Here is a 21,341-nt window from a genome sequence, read left to right as displayed (position 1 = left end):
GCGAACGAAAGATTCTCAAAATTGCGAATAGACAGTTCTTAGCAGTTTCTGAGTAGCTCGAGACTTACTTTGCCACTGCGATCAGTTCAGTCAGTTTCGTTCCTGGTTTGACGTCACAAACACACCCAGCGTTCACCCAGACACTCCTCCGTTTCTTCAGACACTCCCGCGTTTTTCCCAGAAACGGCAGCGTTTTTTCGCACACACCCATAAAACGGCCAGTTTCCGCCCAGAAACACCCACTTCCTGTCAATCACACTACGATCACCAGAACGAAGAAAAAACCTCGTAATGTCGTGAGTAAAATACCAAACTTCTGAGCAAATTTACTTGGCGCAGTCGCACTGCGGACATTGCGCATGCGCATTAGCGACTAATCGCTCCGTTGCGAAAAAAATTAACGAGTGAACAACTCGGAATGATCACCAATATGTGGACAAACAGAAGCAAATCCTGTTCCTCTCCGCATAACTGACCCAAGGATGACATATAGACACAATTTACTTCAGATTTTTTTCTGATTTTCTCAATAAGAAACTTGTGGCCTCGAAGTAACGTGAACATTTTTTGACACTCTAGGCAGGGTGCTGTGAGTCAAAAAAAGTTTGGGAACCACTGACCTAAGCCAAAAAAGGGGGACATATAGAAGAACAGAGGGACAAGAGATTCCCCAGCAGAGACAAATAAGGCGAGTGCTACAGTAGTGCCAAGATTATTCTTTGAGGTTCTTTTATGTCTGCAGGACTTTTATGATAGTTACTTCTGTTATGTAATCACTGTCCAGATATTACCCCTCAGTGCAATTCATCCCCTGATGTCTCCATGTCAGCAGCACACAGCACACACACAGCGTCCCCCTCCCCACAGCTATAACAAGGAGGAGTTATTACTGCAGAGCAGCCTGCCCTGTGTGCTGTGTTACTACACAGGCAGCAGTACCAGGCTCTGCCCACTGCTCCCATCTGAGGCTGCGCTGCAATGGGGGACTCCAGGCTTCCTCTGCCGGGTGATGCCAGTCCTATAGGGGAGCAGGTAATACCAACACCCGATGTATGCATGCAGAGAGAGGTGCAGCGCTCACCATGAGGGCACAGCTGAGCAGCTGAGCTGGCACAGGGTCTCTGTACGTGTAATACAGCAGCTGGACAGGGCATTTAAATCAGCTGCAAGCAGAGACCCTGGGATTCGGAAAAGGGTTCACCTTGTAAATGACCCAGCACCCACTTCCTCCGTGTATCATGTAAATATCAGCAGACAGGTTTCAGTACAGAGAGTGCAGATCTGCAGGTGCTATGTGCTATGTGCATGCAGTAATACAGCTGGTATCCTATAGGCTTCCACTGACTCTCATTATTAGCAAGGTACAGAGCCTGTCCCAGCTTTTTGCTGTGGCTTGTAGTTCTACAACAGCCAGAGAACCTCAGTTTGCTGAATGGAATTGGGGTCTTGTTTAAAAGAATAGTGTATCATGTTTCAACTTGCCACAGAGACACCAGGGTGGCCACAAAGACACCAGGTTGGCCACAGAGGCACAGGATGGTCACAGAGGTTCCGGGTGTCCACAGGATCAGGTTCCATCATTTTAATGGGGTATGGGCCGTTGGGTCGACACAACTTAGGTTGACAGTCATTAGGTCGACATGCATTAGGTCGACAGGGTAACTATGTCGACATGGTCATTAGGTCGAAATGTACTAAGTCGACAGGTTAAAAGGTCGCCATTCGTTGTTTTTTTTCCTGTTTTTTTTTGTGTCGTTTTCTTCCTAAAGTGACGGGGAAGCCCAATTAGTGCACCGTGTCCCCTCACATGGCTCGCTTTGCTCGCCATGCTTCGGGCAAGGTTACTATTCCCAATCGTAGTCCACATGGATCGTAAGTATGAAAAAGTTAAAAAATTGCATAAAACCCCCCCCCAGCATGTCGACCTAATGACCCTGTCGACCTAACGCATGTCGACCAAAGTAGTGTCGACCTAATGACGGTATCCCTTTTAATGTTTGTAAAATGATAGTATTCACCCTCTATATAAATAAAGCCCCGGCTCTTTCACAGGAACCTTATGACTGTATTATAGCAGCAAAATCATTCTCCAAATGGGATTTTCTGAACAATGTACAGTCACCTGTTCAGTATTACCTAAGGCAGTGATTCTTGCAGGTTCGTCTTTACTTGTCACAATGAATTCTCATAGCCCATGTTAATAATGAGAAAAATACTAACATCAGTTGCACCCTATGGGTTCTCGCACTCCAGGGTCACTGATATAAATGTATATTCTCCAAAGAGTAGAAATCCGGAATGTGGAAAATGGGGCTTGTGGTGTGGTATCATTGTCTATGTTATACCATCCCTTACACTTATTTCTCAGGGGTATATTTATTAATACAATGAGAAAGCAAATCCTGCATCCTAGTGTTTTTTACAGTCATCCAGTAAACTACAACTCCCATAATCCCTGCACTCAGCTGCAGAACTGTACAGCATGCTAGGAGAACATCTGTGTGGTCATGTTCTATGGAGCCAATCAAATTTCAGTTTATTGCAAGCAGCTCAATTCTCTGAGGTGATAATGGCATTACTTTAGACACCCTAAATACTGTAGTTTATAAAGTACGTTTGGTTGCCCTTTTACGTTAGCTCGTCCAAACCTGTCACTTTGTAATGTTGTGTATTGTGTCATCACTATGCTCAGGTGACATGGAATAGCTATGGTGAGCAACAAATAACAGTAAAATATTGTTATTCACTGTGATACAGCGGGTATATTATTATAAAGGTTTGTCTGAGCAATTCCAGATTCCTTCATCAAATGGAAGTCTTATCCAACCCACCCAAATCTAAATCTCTCTGCTGCGCCTATGCGGTTTTCTAGAAATCACTAGGTGCGGCCCCATTCTGACTTGCGTGTAACTCAGAATTACGCCCGCAATGTTTTGTGGGATGGGGGTTCCTCCTCTTGTATCGGTGCAGTAATACAACCGGGTAACATATATGGGGTTATGTTAGTGGTTTCCAAACTTTTTTGAATCACGGTGCCCTAGAAGATAAAAAAAAAATTCATGGCACCCCTTGGCCAAAAATTTCTCATTGAGAAATTTAGAAAGAAATATTACATTAAGTAGATCGCGTTTATATGTCATCCTTAGGGTCAGTTGTGTGGTGAGGGACAAGATTTGCTTCTGTTTGGCCATATATTTTATGACTGGCAGCCACCAGCACTGGTTTTGCCTATTATATTGACCATGAATAATTTGAATTGGTCCTAGACCACCAACCCAGGGCACCCCTGCAAGTGTCCCGAGGCACCCCAGGGAGCCACGGCACACAGTTTGGGAACCTCTGGGTTATGTACTCTTTAATACCAACTATCACAACATAGCTGCTATTAACATCATGTATAAAGGTCATTGGAGGATAGTGGTTTCTACAGGCGACCATGGGGTAAATTTACTAAGATGGGAGTTCTATTTAAGATGGGATGTTGCCCATAGCAACCAATCAGATTCCAGGTATTATCTTCTAGAACAGGCATGTCCAAACTGCGGCCCTCCAGCTGTTGAGAAACTACACATCCCAGCATGCCCCGACACAGCTTTAGCATTCTCTGATAGCAAAACTGTGTCAGGGCATGCTGGGATATGTAGTTTCAAAACAGCTGGAGAGCCGCAGTTTGGACATGCCTGTTCTAGAAGGTGCTAGATAAATGAGAAGTAGAATCTGATTGGTTTCTATGGGCAACATCCCATCTTAAATAGAACTCCCATCTTAGTAAATTTACCCCCCGTGTTTCTGTTTACTATTCTTTGAAGAACTTTGCCGACATTGCCGCAAGATCCTGTACTCAATGGGGAACACTGCATTCCCTATAAGTGTAATAAGAGAAAATACAAAAATAAAGTGTTTGTGATGACCTGATTGTTTGTTTTGTGTCTTTTGTGACCCCCTAAGAGCGCGATCAGTGGATGTAATGCGAGTAATGGGGACGGTGATGAAGATGAGCCTTTGCTCAGGAAGAATCCTCACCGCTTCGTCATCTTCCCGATCCAGTACCCTGACATTTGGAAAATGTATAAGAAGGCGCAGGCCTCGTTCTGGACGGCAGAGGAGGTAAGTCAGATGATCTTGTCATTCTCCTGTAACTGCCACTGCAAGTTCTAGATATAATAAGTCTGGTAGAATATTGATCATCCAGATTTCAGCTACTTTCAAAGGGCTGGAGGGAATGCAGCTGTTTGGTATTTCCCAGTCCTACCGCAGTCATGGGTGGTCTTCAGTTTGCAGGCTGTCGGGATCCCGGCGCACAGTATACCTACACCTTTTTTCCCTCTTGGGGGTCCACGACCCAGGGACAGATCTAGACTTTTCTTTTAGGGGGGAGGGGAACGGTTTATTGTTTAATCCTGACTCCTCCCCTCTCCAGTCCCAACTCCTCCCATCCTCCTCTCTCAATTCTGACTGAACTTTTTCAGTGAGACTGAGATAGAGCTTTGTGATTGTTCTATGTACATGTGACTGTGCTGAGGGGTAATTATATTTATTAGCCCTAGTACCCACACACCAGCAAGTGAGGGGCAAATGCTCTGTAACCCTTGCTCTCCTGGATCCTCTGTGCTGCTGTGGTATGGGCTGCAGCACATCGTTCTGCCTCAGGCTCTTCCCGGAGAGCTCTCTTCTGCTCAAAAGTGGGCGTTGCTATGCCTGTGTTAGGGGGGCGGTCGCCCCCTTCGCCCCCCCCAAATCCGGCCCTGCCACGACCCCACTGGAGGAAGACTAGATAGCGTAGCGCGCCACCGTGGCCACAGCGAGCCCGCCAGGGGCTCATTTGCGCCCGCCCAGCTGTCGGTATGCCGACGGTCGGGATTCCGGCGCCGGTATGCTGGCCGCCGGCATACCCTACTACACCCGCAATCATACCACATAACAGAGTGAACTGGCCTAGTAGAACTTAAACATTGTACCTCTGGTACTTTGCACCTCTGGGAAATGGCTTGTTCCAGCCACGGAAACCCTGCCACAATGTCCACTCATCTCTAGTCTTGTGAGGACACTTAAAAGTGGCAGAGCTTGCTGCAGCGCTCGCCACTGTCTTAGGTGTCACTGCCACTGAGAGTGCTGCAGCGCTCGCCAATGTATTAGATGTCACTGCCACTGAGAGTGCTGCAGCGCTCGCCAATGTATTAGGTGTCACTGCCACTGAGAGTGCTGCAGCGCTCGCCACCGTCTTAGGTGTCACTGCCACTGAGAGTGCTGCAGCGCTCGCCACTGTCCTAGGTGTCACTGCCACTGAGAGTGCTGCAGTACGCCAGTGTCCTAGATGTTAGGGTGTCACTTCCACTGAGAGTGCTGCAGTACGTGTCTGTGTAATAGGTGTTAGAGTGTCAATGCCACTGAGAGTGCTGCAGCGCTAACCAATGTCCTAGGTGTTATTGTGTCACTGCCAGTGAAAATGCTGCAGCGCTCGCCAGTGTCCTAGGTGTTAGGGTGTCACTGCCACTGAGAGTGCTGCAGTGCTCGCCAGTATCCTAGGGTTTGGGATGTCACTGCCACTGAGAATGCTGCAGCGCTCACCAGTGTCCTAGGTGTCACTGCTAGTGAGAGTACTGCAGCGTTCGTCAGTGTCCTAGGGGTTAGGGTGTCACTGCCACTGAGAGTGCTGCAGTGCTCGCATATGTCCTAAGGGTTAGGGTGCCACTGAGAGTGCTGCAGTGCTCGCATATGTCCTAAGGGTTAGGGTGCCACTGAGAGTGCTGCAGTGCTCGCATATGTCCTAAGGGTTAGGGTGCCACTGAGAGTGCTGCAGTGCTCGTCTAAGTATTAGGGGTTAAGATATCACTGCCACTGAAAATGCTGCAGTGCTTGCCAGTGTCCTAGGGGTTAGGGTGTCTCTGCCACTGAGAGTGCTGCAGCGCTCACCAGTGTCCTAGGTGTCACTGACAGTGAGAGTGCTGCAGCGCTCACCAGTGTCCTAGGTGTCACTGCCAGTGAGAGTGCTGCAGCGCTCACCAGTGTCCTAGGTGTCACTGCCAGTGAGAGTGCTGCAGTGCTCGCCTATGTCCTAGGTGTCACTGCCAGTGAGAGTGCTGCAGTGCTCGCCTATGTCCTAGGAGTTGGGGCGTCACTGCCAGTGAGAGTGCTGCAGTGCTCGCCTATGTCCTAGGAGTTGGGGCGTCACTGCCACTGAGAGTGCTGCAGTGCTCGCCTATGTCCAAGGGGTTAGGGTGTCACTGCCGCTGAGAGTGCTGCAGCGCTCGCCAGTGTCCTAGGTGTCACTGCCAGTGAGAGTGCTGCAGCGCTTGCCAGTATCCTAGGAGTTAGGGTGTCACTGCCAGTGAAAATGCTGCAGCGTTCGCAAATGTCCTAGGTGTTTGCGTGTCACTGCCAGTGAGAGTGTTGCAGTGCTCGCTAGTGTCCTAGGTGTCACTGACAGTGAGAGTTCTGCAGTGCTCACCAGTGTCCTAGGTGTCACTGCCACTGAGAGTGCTGCAGTGCTTGCCTATGTCCTAGGGGTTAGGGTGTCACTGCCACTGAGAGTGCTGCAGTGCTCACCAATGTCCTAGGTGTCACTGCCATTGAGAGTGTCCTAACAGAGCTAGAAAATAGAAGAGTGGTGAGTACAGTGCCGGCGTCCCGGTTAGCGGGTCGCCGGTGGGAATGGCGGCACAAGGGTAGGAGTACAGCTCTGAGTGCAGGGGGCTCAGAGGACATACACAGACGTGTGTCCCGCTGTGAGGGGCGCGCTGAGCCACCATTGCATACCCACACTGGTTATCATTACTAACAAGAGTTTTAACCCTCTGTTAGGCATAAAAATGACCTCAGGCCAGTATAAAAAAGCGGGAAGCGAGCACCATTAAGGGGGCGGGGCTTCACTATGAGCGGATCCAGCCGCTCACAGCGCCATTTTCTCTCTGCAGCTTAATGTCCGTACACACTGGCCGATATATCGGCCGTTCTCTTGAACGGCCGATATATCGCGGGTCCGTCGGCCAGTGTGTACGGCCGATACATCTGTGAACTCCGTCGTTCACAGACGTATCGCGTCGGCCCCGCAGCACAGCCGACGGCCAATATATCTACCGATATATTGGCGCGTCGCTGTGTGTGTACGGCGGTCGGCCAACCGCCTGTACACATGCTACGGCGGCCAGCGGTGATTGACAGCTGAACTGGGCTGGCGTGTGTACACGCCCGCCCAGCTCATGACGTCAGTCCCCGACGGATCAGGCAGTGTGTATGCACAGTACACTGCCCGATCCGTCCATAGATATATCTGCAGATCAATTGATCTGCAGATATATCTTTCCAGTGTGTACCCACCTTTACACTGACAGGAATCACAGGGAAACGCAGCTCCTCCACAAAGACTCCACATCTCCTCAGCGGAACCAGGGGGTCTTAGAAGGGGGGGGAGTGTTGTAGTATACTAAGCCCTATTAAGGGACTTAGTGTGGCGACCCAGCTAAGTTTACTTGGCTACAAGGGCGCGGTGTGGCTGGCTCCAATCTCTGTGTCTCCCTGAGGGCTCTGTGTGGGTTAAACTGTGTTTTCACCTTCTGTGTGTGGGGGTGTGTGTGTCCCTTCACGTTACCATGTCCAGGGACTGTGTTTCCTGCACACCTGAGTGTGTCTTTCCTCCCCCGGAGACTCACTACCTTGTACTCAGGATAATGCTCATTCTCAGGCTAGTGGGGCAGAACCCCCATGGTTCGCTTCCATTAAAGGGATGATAGCTAATATTTCTACTAAATTATCTCATAATGAGAAAGAGACGCAAATCTTAAGACAATCTATGGATGACCTGATGAATAGAGATTCAGTTCCCTTACCAGCGTCTCAAACCCTCGCCATTTGCCCACAAAAGCGTACTCTGGCCCAGGGGTGTAGCGAGGGAGGCTCCAATGGAGCGCGAGCTCCGGGCGCCGAAAAAGTTAGAGGGCGTGCTACTGCCCACATCCTTCCCACCGGCCACTATACTGGCAGCCGCAGAACAGGAGAAGCAGGGGGCGCACACTGACTCGGAGACTAGGTAGGGAACAGGGCAAGCCAAAGGGTACAGCAGGAGACACTGACAGCCGGCACATGCCGGAGCTCTGCCCACCCTCTTTATATGTCTCACTGTCTGCTTGTAGCTGTGCAGCAGGGTTACTTCTGTCCTGCCCAGGCTGCTGTGGCATCTCTCTGCCCCGGCTGCTGCAGCACTTCTCTCTACATTGATGTTGCAGCACCTCTCTCTGCCTCTCAGGAAATTGTGGGACATTATTTTCATTGAAGCATAGTGGGATTATCAGTCTGGATATCAGTTCTAGGGTTAAGGCATTTGGGACTATGAATCAGTGTGTATGTGGAGGGGCAATTTTGATGCAGTATTTTCATTGAGAGTTTAGGGGGGGTTCGGGTCTGTGGGTGCGTCACATTGGGAGATTATCAGATTACCATGAGCTCCACAAGGTCTACAACCACCCTTGTCACCAATTTAGGATTTTTAAATATTGCTTCTTTTCAAATGTAACATGCCACCACATGTTGGCTAGGCCCCCAATTCAGTATTCAGTATAGGGGAGGGGGGCACCAAAACATGCCCTTGATCCGGGCACCATGGCGCCTAGCTACACCTCTGCTCTAGCCCAGCTCATGCAGGATGATACTGATGATGATACATCAGATCCAGAGGAGGGTGAAATGTATGCGAGTGGGGGGGATGCTGTCCTGTGACAGGGAATACAGGCCGTGATAGAGGCTATCAGAAATGTCCTGCACATTCCTGACAAGACGGCAGAGGTAGAGGAGGAATCTTATTTTAATGTAAAAAACAAATCCTCAGATACTTTTCCTGCATCAAAGGAATTGAATTCCCTGTTTGAAGAAACTTGGGCTAACCCTGTCAAAAAATTTCTGATCCCTAAAAGATTAATTACATCCTTTCCCTTTCCTCTGGAAGATAGAAAGAAATGGGAAAACCCTCCGATTGTGGACGCATCGGTATCTAGGTAGTCACGTAAGATAGTCTTACCTGTTCCTGGGGCAGCATCCTTAAAGGGCACAGCTGTCCGCAAAATTGAGAACACTCTCAAATCATTATACACTGCTGCTGGGGTGGCCCAGAGACCCACTATTGCTTGCGCATGGATCACTAAAGCCATTGCAAAGTGTCAAGTAACCTAATTGACGGACTGGATACCTTACCCAGGGGGGAGATAGTTTTACTCCTGCAGCATATTCAAGACTCTGCTAACCTTATGGTGGAGGCCATAAAGGAAATTGGTTTGCTCAACGCACGCACCACTGCCATGGCACTGTCAGCACGCAGGGGCTTGTGGCTATGCCAGTGGACTGCGGATGTGGATTCCAGGAAAGGCGTGGAAAACCTACCATTCACAGGTGAAATCCTTTTTGGAGATGAACTGGATAAGTGGATATCCAAGGCTATGGTGGGTAAGTCTACGTACCTTCCTTCCGCAGCACCCCCAGCTAGGAAAACCTACTCTGCTCCAACACTGCAGTCCTTTCGGACAGCGAAATTCAAAGGCAAAACCAAAGGTTCTTCTATAGCCTTCAAAGGTAATAGAGGTAAACCCAGAAAACCAGCAGCTGCAGGTTCTCAGGAACAGACCTCCGGTTCTGCTTCCTCGAAGCCTTCAGCATGATGGTGGTCTGTACTGCCTGGAGGACAGGCAGGTGGGAGCTCGGTTACGTTATTTCAGTCACGTTTGGGCAACATCTTGCCAGGATCCCTGGGTCACAGACCTTATTACCCAGGGATACAGACTGGAGTTTCAGGAACTTTCAACTCACAGATTCTTCAAATCAGGCTTACCAGCTTCTCCGGAAGCAAGTATGACTTTACAGGCAGCAATTCAAAAACTGGTACAGACTCAGGTCATTGTCCCAGTTCTACTTCAACTTCAAAACAAGGGTTATTACTCCAACCTGTTTGTGGTACCGAAACCGGACGGTTCGGTAAGGCCCATTCTAAATCTCAAATCACTGAAACCCGTATTTAAGGGTGTTCAAGATGGAGTCTCTGAGAGCGGTGATCTCAGGTCTGGAGGAGGGGGAATTCCTGGTGTCTCTCGACATCAAGGATGCTTACCTTCATATTCCGATTTGGCCGCCTCCTCAGGCCTATCTCAGGTTTGCACTACAGGACTGTCACTACAAGTTTCAGGCCCTGCCATTTGGCCTCTCCATGGCACCGAGGGTATTCACCAAGGTAATGGCAGAGATGATGTTTCTCCTCCGCAAGCAGAGAGTAAACATAATACCGTACCTGGACGACCTGCTGATAAAAGCACCTTCCAGGGAAAGGTTGTTGGACAGCATTGCCCTCTCAACCCAACTACTTCAGGATCACGGATGGATTCGGAACCTACCAAAATCCCACCTGGAACCAACACGGAGGCTTCCGTTTCTGGGGATGATGCTGGATACGGAGGAACAGAAGGTATTCATTCCGTTGGAAAAAGCATTTGTAATCCAGTCGATGGTGCAGGATGTCCTAAAACCAGCCCGGATATCGGTGCATCTATGCATTCGCCTTCTGGGGAAGATGGTCGCCTCTTAGGAGGCTCTGCAGTACAGAAGGTTTCATGTGAGGCCTTTTCAGCTGGATCTGCTGGACAAATGGTCCGGATCGCAACTTCACGTCTGTCACCAAAAGCCAGGATTTCTCTTCTGTGGTGGCTTCAGACTTCTCACCTGACCGACGGTCGAAGGTTCAGGATTCAAAATTGGGTCCTGCTAACCACAGACGCAAGCCTCAGAGGTTGGGGAGCAGTCACCCAGGGGGAACAGTTCCAAGGAAAATGGTCAAGTCAGGAAACCATTCTTCCGATCAACATTCTGGAACTAAGGGCCATATACAACGCCCTTCTACTAGCATCGCATCTTCTTCAAAATCACGCCATTCAGATTCAGTCGGACAATGTGACGGCAGTAACGTACATAAACCAACAGGGCGGAACGAAGAGCAGAGCAGCAATGTCAGAGGTAACAAGAATTCTCCTCTGGGTAGAAAGACATGCGGTGGCGCTGTCGGCAATCTTCATTCCAGGAGTAGGCAACTGGGAAGCGGACTTCCTCAGCAGACATGACCTCCACCCGGGAGAGTGGGGCCTTCACCCGCAGGTGTTCGAGTCCTTAACACGACGGTGGGGAATTCCACAAATAGACATGATGGCCTCTCGTCTCAACAAGAAGCTAAAGTGGTATTGTTCCAGGTCGAGGGACCCGCAAGCAGTGGCGGTGTACGCTCTGGTGACTCCATGGGTCTACCAAATGGTTTACGTGTTTCCACTTCTTCCACTGATCCGAAGAATTCTCAAAAGAATAAAAAGGGAAAAGGTTCAAGCAATTCTCATTGCTCCAGATTGGCCAAGAAGGGCCTGGTATGCAGATCTACTGGAGATGCTCCTAGAGGACCCGTGGCCTCTACCTCTTCGAGAGGATCTTCTACAACAGGGGCCGTTCGTCTATCAAGACTTACCACGGCTACGTTTGACGGCATGGAAGTTGAGCGTCAGATTTTAGCCCGGAAAGGCATTCCGAACAAGGTTATTCCAACCCTGATCCAAGCCAGGGAAGGGGTAACGTCTAAACATTACCACCGTATTTGGAAAAAATATGTCTTGTGGTGTGAAAACAGGAAATTTCCTGCTGTGGAATTTCAACTGGGACGTTTACTCCTTTATCTGCAGTCGGGTGTGGATGTGGGCCTACGTTTGGGCTCCTTGAAGGTCCAGATTTCGGCCTTATCCATTTTCTTCCAGAAACAATTGGCTTTCTTCCCTGAGGTTCAGACATTTTTGAAGGGGGTTCTGCACATCCAACCGCCCTTTGTGCTTCCCACGGCACCTTGGGATCTGAACGTGGTGTTGCAGTTCCTACAATCGGAATGGTTTGAGCCTTTACAGGAGGTTGACGTAAAGTTTCTTACGTGGAAGACCGTGACACTATTGGCCTTGCTTTTGCAAGGCGTGTGTCCGAACTGGGGGCGTTGTCTCACAAAAGCCCCTATTTGATTTTTCATGAAGATAGAGCTGAACTCAGAATTCGTCAGCAATTTCTTCCTAAGGTGGTGTCTGCGTTTCATATCAACCAACCTATTGTGGTTCAGGTGCTTACTGACACCTCTGCTACCTCAAAGTCCTTGGATGTTGTGAGGGCTTTGAAGATCTACGTGAAGCGGACAGCTCGTCACAGGAAATCTGACTCGCTGTTTGTTCTCTATGATCCCAAGAAAATTGGGTGTCCTGCTTCAAAGCAGTCTATTGCTTGCTGGATCAGGCTTACTATCCAGCATGCTTATTCATCGGCTGGATTGCCTATTCCTAAAGTACAAGCCCACTCTACTAGGTTGGTGGGTTCTTCCTGGGCGGCTGCCTGGAGTGTCTCGGCTTTACAGCTCTGCAGATCAGCTACTTGGTCGGGTTCAAACACGTTTGCTAAGTTCTACAAGTTCGATGCTTTGGCCTCTGAGGATCTTCAGTTTGGTCAATCAGTTCTACAGGAACCTCAGCACTGTCCCACTCGGTTTGGGAGCTTTGGTACATCCCCATGGTAATAATATGGACCCCAGTATCCTCTAGGGCGTAAGAGAAAATAGGATTTTAATTACCTACCGGTAAATCCTTTCCTCGTAGTCCGTAGAGGATACTGGCCGCCAACCCAGTGCTTCGTTTTATCTGCACTGTTACTTTGTTAAGTAATGTTGTTGGTTCAGCTGATGCTGTTCCTGTCCAAGTTGGTTAGCATGGCTTTCCTCTTGTTTTGTGTGTGCTGGTTCGAATCTCACCACTGTTCAGTTACATCCTTCCTCAGGATATGTCCGTCTCCTCTGGCACAGTTTCTAGACTGAGTCTGGTAGGAGGGGCATAGAGGGAGCAGCCAGTGCACACTATTGATTTCTTAAAGTGCTCAAGCTCTACTAGCAGACCCGTCTATACCCCATGGTACTAATGTGGACCCCAGTATCCTCTACAGACTACGAGAAAAGGATTTACCGGTAGGTAATTAAAATCCTATTTTTCCTCAAGTTTCCCCTGAACCTAGCTCCCTCCAGTCTCAGTGCATGTCCTCGAGTTCTAATACTTCTCTTAATTTGAAGAATGTTTCCTGGACTTTGTTAAAACCCCTGATATATTTGAAAGTTTCTATCATGTCCCCCCTTTTCCTTCTCTGCTCCAAACTATACATATTGGGATTTTTTTAGTCTTTCTGGGTATGTTTTGTGATGTAGGCCATGCACCATTTTAGTTGCCCTCATTTGTACAGTCTCTAATGTATTAATGTCCTTCTGGAGGGTTTGGGTCGACCACACTTACTGTAGGTTGACAGTGTCTAGGTCAACCACTATTAGTCGACGGTAACTAAGTCAGCACCCAAAATAGGCTGACACAAGCATTAGGTCGACATGAGCAAGGTCGACATGACAAAAGGTAGACATGAGGGTTTAAAATAAAATTGTGTCATTTTCTTCGCAGAGTGACCGGGAACCCCAATTAGTGCACCATGTCCCCTCGCATGGCGAGCAGGCAAGGTTACCGTTGCCAATTGTAGTCCACGTGGATCGTAAAGTATGAAAAGTTAAAAAAAATAAAAAACTTGTGAAAAACTCACGTCGACCTTTTGTCATGTCGACCTAGAAACCCTGTCAACCTAATGCATGTCGACCAATAGTGGTCAACTTAATGACTGTCGACCTAAGTGTGGTCGACCTAGAGAACGTATACCCTTCTGGGGATGTGGTCTCCAGAACTGAACACAGTATTCTAGATGAGGCCGTACCAATGACCTATACAGTGGAATTATTACTTCTTTCTTTCTGTTGCTGATTCCTCTCCCAATGCAGCCAAGCATCTGACTAGCCTTCCTCATTGCTTTCTTACATTGCTTACCTGCCTTTAAGTCATCTGAAATAGTGACTCCTAGATCCCTTTCCTCCTCAGTAGTTTCCAGTATAGTGCCATTAATACTATATTTAGCCTTTGGATTTTTGAGACCCAAGTGCATGATTTTACATGTTTTGGCATTAAACTGTAATTGTCACACTATTGACCACTCCTCTAGTCTACATAGATCCTCCATCATTTATTTTACCCCACCTGGTGTGTCTACCCTGTTGTATAAATTTATTTCATCTGCAAAAAGGCATACTTTCCTTCCAATACCATTTGCAATGTCACCAATTAAAAAGCACTGGTCCAAGTACAGATCCCTGGGGTACTCCACTGGTAACATTTCCCTCCTGTGACTGCACTCCATTTACTACAACTCTCTGTTTGGAAAACAAACGTTATACCAATGGCCGGGATCCCGGCTGTCATGATCCCGACAGCGGGATCCCGGCCACCAGTATGCCGGCAGTGGGGCGAGCACTAGAAAGCCCCTTGCGGGCTCGCTGCGCGCGCCACCCTGCAGGCACGGTTATATTCTCTCTCTAAGGGTGTTGTGGAGGGAGAAAAGCTTGTGGCGTCGGGATTGTGACCACCGGGATCTTGACAGCCGGTCTCGTGATCGCCTTCCCTCTGTTTCCTATCCTGCAACCAAGATCTTATCCATTCAACCATCTTAGTATCCAGTCTGTGATGTGGAACAGTGTCAAAAGCCTTATTAAAGTCGTGTCCCCCCCCCCCCCCCCCCCTCCTTTATCTATTACTTTAGTCACCCAGTCGGAAAACATTAGGTGCCAGGCTTACCACGTCATCCGTAGGTTTACCTGCCCCACTCCACTTAGACAACTCACACCCCCTTGACATCACTGACCCCGCCCCTGCGTATAAATCAACCAATCAGCACTGCTCATTTCCGCCAAGCAAGTCTGCCTATCTGTCAGTCTTTCTTTTGTGTTTGGTTAGAGAAGCACCTCCCTCCTAACATGACAGACTGCTGCACAGTAGCGACAGAGAGCCAGGCGGACACCGGTCATTTCATGTAAATGATTCAGCTCAGTAGTACACAGACTTTGGTATACATTACTGCACAATGCTGGCTTTACTTCACCTTTAGCTTTGAAATAACGGAGTATCTTCTCTGTATTAGGTGGACTTAGCGAAGGATCTTCCTCACTGGGAGAAGCTGAAAGCGGATGAGAAGCATTTTATATCCCACATACTGGCTTTCTTTGCCGCTAGCGACGGCATCGTTAACGAGAATCTGGTATGTAAATGGGCGTCCGTGATGTGCAGTCCTGAGATTTGGATGTGTTTTTGGATGGGAAAGCTGTACAACCATAATGTAGTAATATCAAAATATAAGATTGTAAAACAACATAACTAGTGTTTCCCAGCTCTGCCATTACAGTCCAGGTTTTAAGGATATCCATGCTTCAGTCCTTAAGCCAAATTGACTGAGGGGGTGATTCAGACCTGATCGTAGATGCGCTAAATTTAGCACATCTGCGTTCAGATTCTCTGACATGCGGGGGGACGCCCAGCACAGGGCTAGTCCGCCTCGCATGTCAGGCCCTACAACACCTATGTGTTCACATACTACAGTCAGGAACATAGGAGTAGAGGACCGGACCATCCCCAGATTATTCTACGCTATCGACCAAGCCTTGGAGAGGAATCCACCCAGTTATCTGCTTATAGGAGGACTATCTATACCGTGCTGCATGAGGAGCTCGTACTAAGGAACTGCTTACCTCCCACTGGACTCTCACTCATTTCCAGGAATATTGGGGGTCATTCCGACCCCATCGCTCGCTGCAGTTTGTCGCAGCGTTCGGGTCGGAACTGCGCATGCGCTGCAGTGCGCCGGCGCATGGCAGCTTTCGTTGCCTAGCGATCGCCTCTGAGACAGAGGCGGTCGCTGGGCGGGAGGGGGCTGAATGGCGGCGTTAAGCCGCCGTTTAGGGGGAGCAGTCCGGCCAACGGGCCGCGGCGGCTGCATGACGTCTCACGCAGCCGCTGCGGCCAGCGGCAGCGACAATTCACTCCCGGCCAGCCGCAGGTGCTGCGCTGGCCGGGAGTTACTCCTCAAATAGAAAGGCATCGTCGCTGTGCGATACTTTTGTATTTGTGTGTGTGTGTGTGTGGGGGGGGGGCGGCACTGACATGCGGGGCGGACTAGCCCTGTGCTGGGCGTCCCCCCGCATGTCAGGGAACATGATCGTAGCTGTGCTAAATTTAGCACAGCTACGATCAACTCGGAATGACCCCAATTGTTGCTTGGATAAGTTCTTTTGGCACAGGGGAACATTATTGGAACGGACTCCTTCAACCACGTATTACTCAGTTCCTGACCTATTGGGTAATAATATCCTAATATCCGAATTCATACTTTTAAATATAAGTGACATGCATGCAGTTTTATGCTTTACTCATTTTTAATATACTTTTTTTTGCAATAATAAATTGTATAATTAGAGTACTTAAATCGCTCGGGTACATTGTTTATTCTATTGGTGCACCCTAGCGCAGCCTCCTTTTTGTTTTTGCTGTTTTCCATTGAATCCTATGTAAACCACAAGGGTCACCTCTGTTGACCTTGTGGTCTCCATCTCTAACCACAAGGTCAATAGAGGTGACTCATGTGGTTTACATAGGTTTCAATTTAGCAGTTCTCACCACTGAAGTGTATGGGGCGGCGCAGCTCCATATACATCAATGGGCAAGCTGTAATTGGCAGCCTGGTAAAAAAAAAGTTTTTGGGATGATAGTGGGGCTACAAGATTCCACTTCAGAGATACATTGGGCCTGATTCATAGATGTATGCTGATGCTACCGCAGCTGTGAGTATGTACTCAGCGATAATATGCAAATGCTGCAGGCATCTGGATTTGTGCGAAGACACCCAACCGGTGGCCTTGCGAGTCCCAGCCACTGCGTACAGAAATGCAGCGTCTGTCATAGATCAGCTGATCATCGAAGTTCCGAGTAGCCGTACGGCCACAGAACGTAAGATGCTGGGGCCTTTGCAGCTGCATTCGAGATCGCAGTCGCAGACTGAGACACGATACAAAAACGGTCACGGCACGCCTGTGTTTTTGCCACTGCTCTCCGTAACCGCTCCCAAATGGTTCCTGTCTGCCAATCACTTTGCGAATAAATCCTCACTGCGACTGCCGTAGCAAGGCCAGCACATGCGCAGTGCCGGTAATTACGCAACTGCGGAAAAATCGGCTTGGCATGCATCTCAGAATCCATAGGAATCAGTGCTCTGTAGTCCTTACTATTGCCCCTAAGCCTTTCTGCGATTGGTACCTCCTCAGGTGGAGCGCTTCAGTCAGGAGGTGCAGATCCCAGAAGCCCGCTGCTTTTATGGCTTCCAGATTGTCATTGAGAACATCCATTCGGAAATGTACAGCCTGCTCATCGAGACCTATATTAAGGACACCCAGAGACGGTATGGAGGGCTCCAGTGATATATGCCTTGGCTATAGAAAGTCAATCTAAAAATGTTTCAGCATGGTGGCACAGTGGTTAGCATCTGAGATCATGTGTATAGAACAGCTATATAGCTTGTCATAAATGCTGCATATACAGGGAAACATGGTGCAGACGATGTCGACTCCGGAACGAAGTGGAGCGATGTTTTGCTACTGCGCTTGCGCTAAAGCTGCAGTGCGCACATGCACGATGATGGATTAGCAATGGCGCACGCACAGAGGGTTTATTCACAAATTATCCCTTCATGTTTGCACAATGTGCCTGATTCAGATGTGGTTGGAATAGCTGCAGCAGCGATAGCACTAATATGGTAATGCAGCAGCAGCAAGCGCCACGCCCTCTGCTGCATTACTGATCCGAGCTATGTCCAAGGACGCGGTATCTGATCTTCCCCGGCACCATTGTGCAGCTTGCAGCACCCATAGGGATGCGCAAGCCACCCGTTGCAGAGGCCAGGAAATCTCCGTGCAAAAACGTCGCTCGAGCCTGTGTAATTCTACTAAGTTTTGTGTTAAATAACTAAGCGCATGCGCGCTGCGTACCATGCGCATGCGCATTTTCTACCTAATCGCTCTGTTGCGAAAAACGGCAACGAGCGAACAACTCTGAATGACCACCATGCACTGTAAGGGGTATTAGACAGGAGCATATTGAATATAAGTACAAAATTAGTGACATTTTACTTGATTTTTCTTCCAGGAATTTCTTATTTAATGCAATAGAAACTATGCCGTGTGTAAGGAAGAAAGCCGATTGGGCCTTGCGCTGGATATCCGATAGGACAGCTTCCTTTGGTATGTATGGACCTGCGAGAGCTGGGGGTACTGTGCCACTTCAAATGAGCCTGATCTTGTAAAGCTGAACAGAACTATTTATATGGTAGTGTTACATATACATTTTAAACCTAAAAACCAGCTGATTATTGTAGAAGAAAGCCTTATATGTCAGTAAGTGTAGAGCAGACCAGGTCGTGTCCATGGGGTGCCCTCAAGAAGCACATTTTGATAAGCTGTGTACAAATCAATCACCAGCAAATCACTGTTCAACAGTATGGCTACACTCATTGCATAATCATTAGCTATCAGGGCTCAAATAAATAAATACACAGACACTAGCATGCACACGTCGTAATCCAGTTCTATCATTGTGCTGAGTTACCTTTGGTGATTGGTCATCTTTATTAGATAAGCGCAATTCTGTTTTTTATCTTGCTTGTTAATTTCTTGACCTTTGATTGTGGTTATTTTGCCTTTTAGAATAGGATTACGCAATGTGTTTTCTATTTATTGTTATTACCAGTTATTTATATAGCGCACACTAATTGTTTATTATTGTTTCCAGTTATTTATATAGCGCACATATTCTGCAGGGCTTTAGGGTGTGTACACACGGTGAGATCCTTGCTATGCCCGATTTTCACTTGCGATTTCCCTTGAACTCCCCGGAGCCCAGATAGCACAGATTTTGACTAATTTTTCTTGAGATATGGACTATGTGTGCTTACGATTTTGGCTTATGTGAGATTTTGGCTTATGTGAGATGTCACTGACATGTGAGATGAACTAGATAGTACACCGAACTAGCAAGGATTGACTTGCCTGCACAGTCTATCTTTTCTTGCGATGCCGACCTGGCGGGACCGCGCATCGGGATCGAATCGGGATCGCAAGGTGACTTTCACCTTGCGATCTGCACTAACTTTTCTTGCGATTTTGACTATATAGTCCAAATCGAAAGAAAATCTCTCACCGTGTGTACACACCCTTACAAAGAATATTCGGTCATTCACATCAGCCCACTGGCGTATTTATAATGGGTGCAGTGTGTGCAGTGCACAGGGGTCCAGGGGATCCACACCGCACACCCTGCACCCATAATTTCTCATACGTCCTAGAGGATGCTGGGGTCACCATTAGAACCATGGGGTATAGACGGGATCCGCAGGAGACATGGGCACTTTAAGTCTTTGAAAGGGCGTGAACTGGCTCCTCCCTCTATGCCCCTCCTCCAGTTTTAGAATTGTGCCCAGTGAGACTGGACGCACTACAGGGAGCTCTACTGAGTTTCTCTGGAAAAATACTTTTTGTTAGGTTTTTTATGTTCAGGGAGGCTGCTGGCAACAACCTCCCTGCTTCGTGGGACCTAGGGGAGAGGAGTATGACCCACTTCCAGTGAGTTTAAGGGCTCTGCTTCTGGCTACAGGACACCATTAGCTCCTGAGGGTTTGATCGCTGGGTACGCTCAGATGCTCACTCCCGCAGCCTGCCGTAACCCCCTTACAGAGCCAGAAGTCAGAAGACAGGTGAGTAGATGAAGAAAAGAAGACTTCAGTGACGGCATTTATCTGAGGTACCGAAGGCGTGCGGACGCTGCGCGCCAAGCTCCCACATACATGCAGCACTACAGGGTGCAGGGCGCGGGGGGGGGGGGGGGGGGGGGGGGGCACTGGCTAAATTTGGTGCAATATACTTTATATAAAAAGCGCGCTATAGGTCTGGGGCATTTACTGGGCGCTTCAGAACCGCTGATTGGGCGCTGGGGTGTGAGCTGGCAAATCCCCTCTGTGTCTCTCTGACAGGCTTTACTGTGGGTCTGTCCCCTATATGCCCGGTGTGTCTGTGGGTGTTGGGTGCACGTGTGTCGACATGTCTGAGGCTGAAGGCTCTTCCCAGGAGAAGGCTGTATTAGGGACACAAACGGCTGTGGGGGTGAACATGTCGGCACCGCCGACGCCTGATTGGGTACATGTGTTGAACGCCTTGAATGCTAATGTGGCTCTTATTAGTAAGAGGCTAGATAAGTCTGAGCCTCAGACCCAGGCATGGAAGAAATCTGTAGAAGATATGTTATTGCAAAGTTAGGGCCCCTCAGGGTCACAGAAATGTATGCTGGCCCACTTGGCAGACACTGATACCGACACGGATTCTGATTCCAGTGTCAACTATAGCGATTCCAGATTAGATCCAAAATTGGCAAAAAGCATTCAGTACATGATTGTGGCGGTTAAAGAGGTACTACATATCACTGAGGACCCGGCTGTCCCTGATAAAAGGGTCTGTATATATAAGGAAAGGAAACCTGAGGTAACGTTTCCTCCCTCTCATGAACTGAACACGCTATTTGAAAAACTCTGGGAAGCTCCTGACTAAAAGTTTCAGATTCCCAAAAAACGCTGGGTTATATCAAGGACGCTGCAGCATACCTTAAGGAAGCTGCGAGAGATATGGGTCTTTTGGGATCTAAGGCCAATGCCATGGCAGTCTCAGCTAGACGAGCGTTGTGGATACACCAATGGAATGCTGATGCTGATTCCAAGAAAAGTATGGAATCTCTACCATACAAAGGCAAGGCCTTATTTGATGACGGCCTTGATGATTTGGTGTCTACAGCTACCGCGGGTAAGTCATCCTTTTTACCTTATGTTCCTCCACAACAAAAGAAAACGCACCACTATCAGATGCAGTCCTTTCGGCCCAATAAATACAGAAAGGGCCGAGGTTCTTCCTTCCTTGCTACTAGAGGAAGGGGAAGAGGTAAACGGTCCTCCCAGGCTTCTGCCAATTCCACCGCATGACGTTGGGGCTCCTATGCGGGAGTCCGCACCGGTGGGGGCACCTCTCAAACTCTTCAGACAGTTTTGGGTTCGTTCGGACCTAGACCCATGGGTTTTACAAATAGTATCCCAAGGGTACAAGCTGGAGGTTCAAGACGTTCACCCTCTTCGTTTTTTTCAAATCGGCCTTACCAGCGTCTCTTCCGGACAGGAAGGTAGTTTGCGACGCAATACAAAAGTTGTGTCAAAATCAAGTTATCGTCAGGGTTCCCCAGTCACAACAGGGAGAAGGCTTTTTTTCGAGCCTGTTTGTGGTCCCGAAGCCGGATGGCTCGGTCAGACCAATCCTAAACCTGAAATCCCTAAATTTCTACCTAAAGAAATTCAAATTCAAGATGGAG

General features: G+C 48.5%; 1 protein-coding gene across 1 annotated transcript in view; it reads left to right on the top strand.

The window, feature by feature from the left end:
* The first annotated feature begins 898 nt into the window (after window positions 1-898).
* RRM2B (ribonucleotide reductase regulatory TP53 inducible subunit M2B) overlaps window positions 899-21,341 on the top strand; it is a 36,480-nt gene continuing 16,037 nt past the window's right edge. The window contains exons 1-5 of the mRNA XM_063924218.1: window positions 899-1,032; window positions 3,949-4,107; window positions 15,037-15,153; window positions 17,210-17,343; window positions 18,087-18,181. Coding sequence (XP_063780288.1) covers window positions 979-1,032; window positions 3,949-4,107; window positions 15,037-15,153; window positions 17,210-17,343; window positions 18,087-18,181 — 559 coding nt within the window. The 5' untranslated portion in view covers window positions 899-978. The remainder of the gene's footprint in view (window positions 1,033-3,948; window positions 4,108-15,036; window positions 15,154-17,209; window positions 17,344-18,086; window positions 18,182-21,341) is intronic.

The sequence above is a fragment of the Pseudophryne corroboree genome, chromosome 5 (assembly GCF_028390025.1).
Source record: "Pseudophryne corroboree isolate aPseCor3 chromosome 5, aPseCor3.hap2, whole genome shotgun sequence".
In the NCBI taxonomy this organism is placed as follows: Eukaryota; Metazoa; Chordata; class Amphibia; order Anura; family Myobatrachidae; genus Pseudophryne; species Pseudophryne corroboree.
This window is presented reverse-complemented; position numbering and strand designations above follow the sequence as displayed.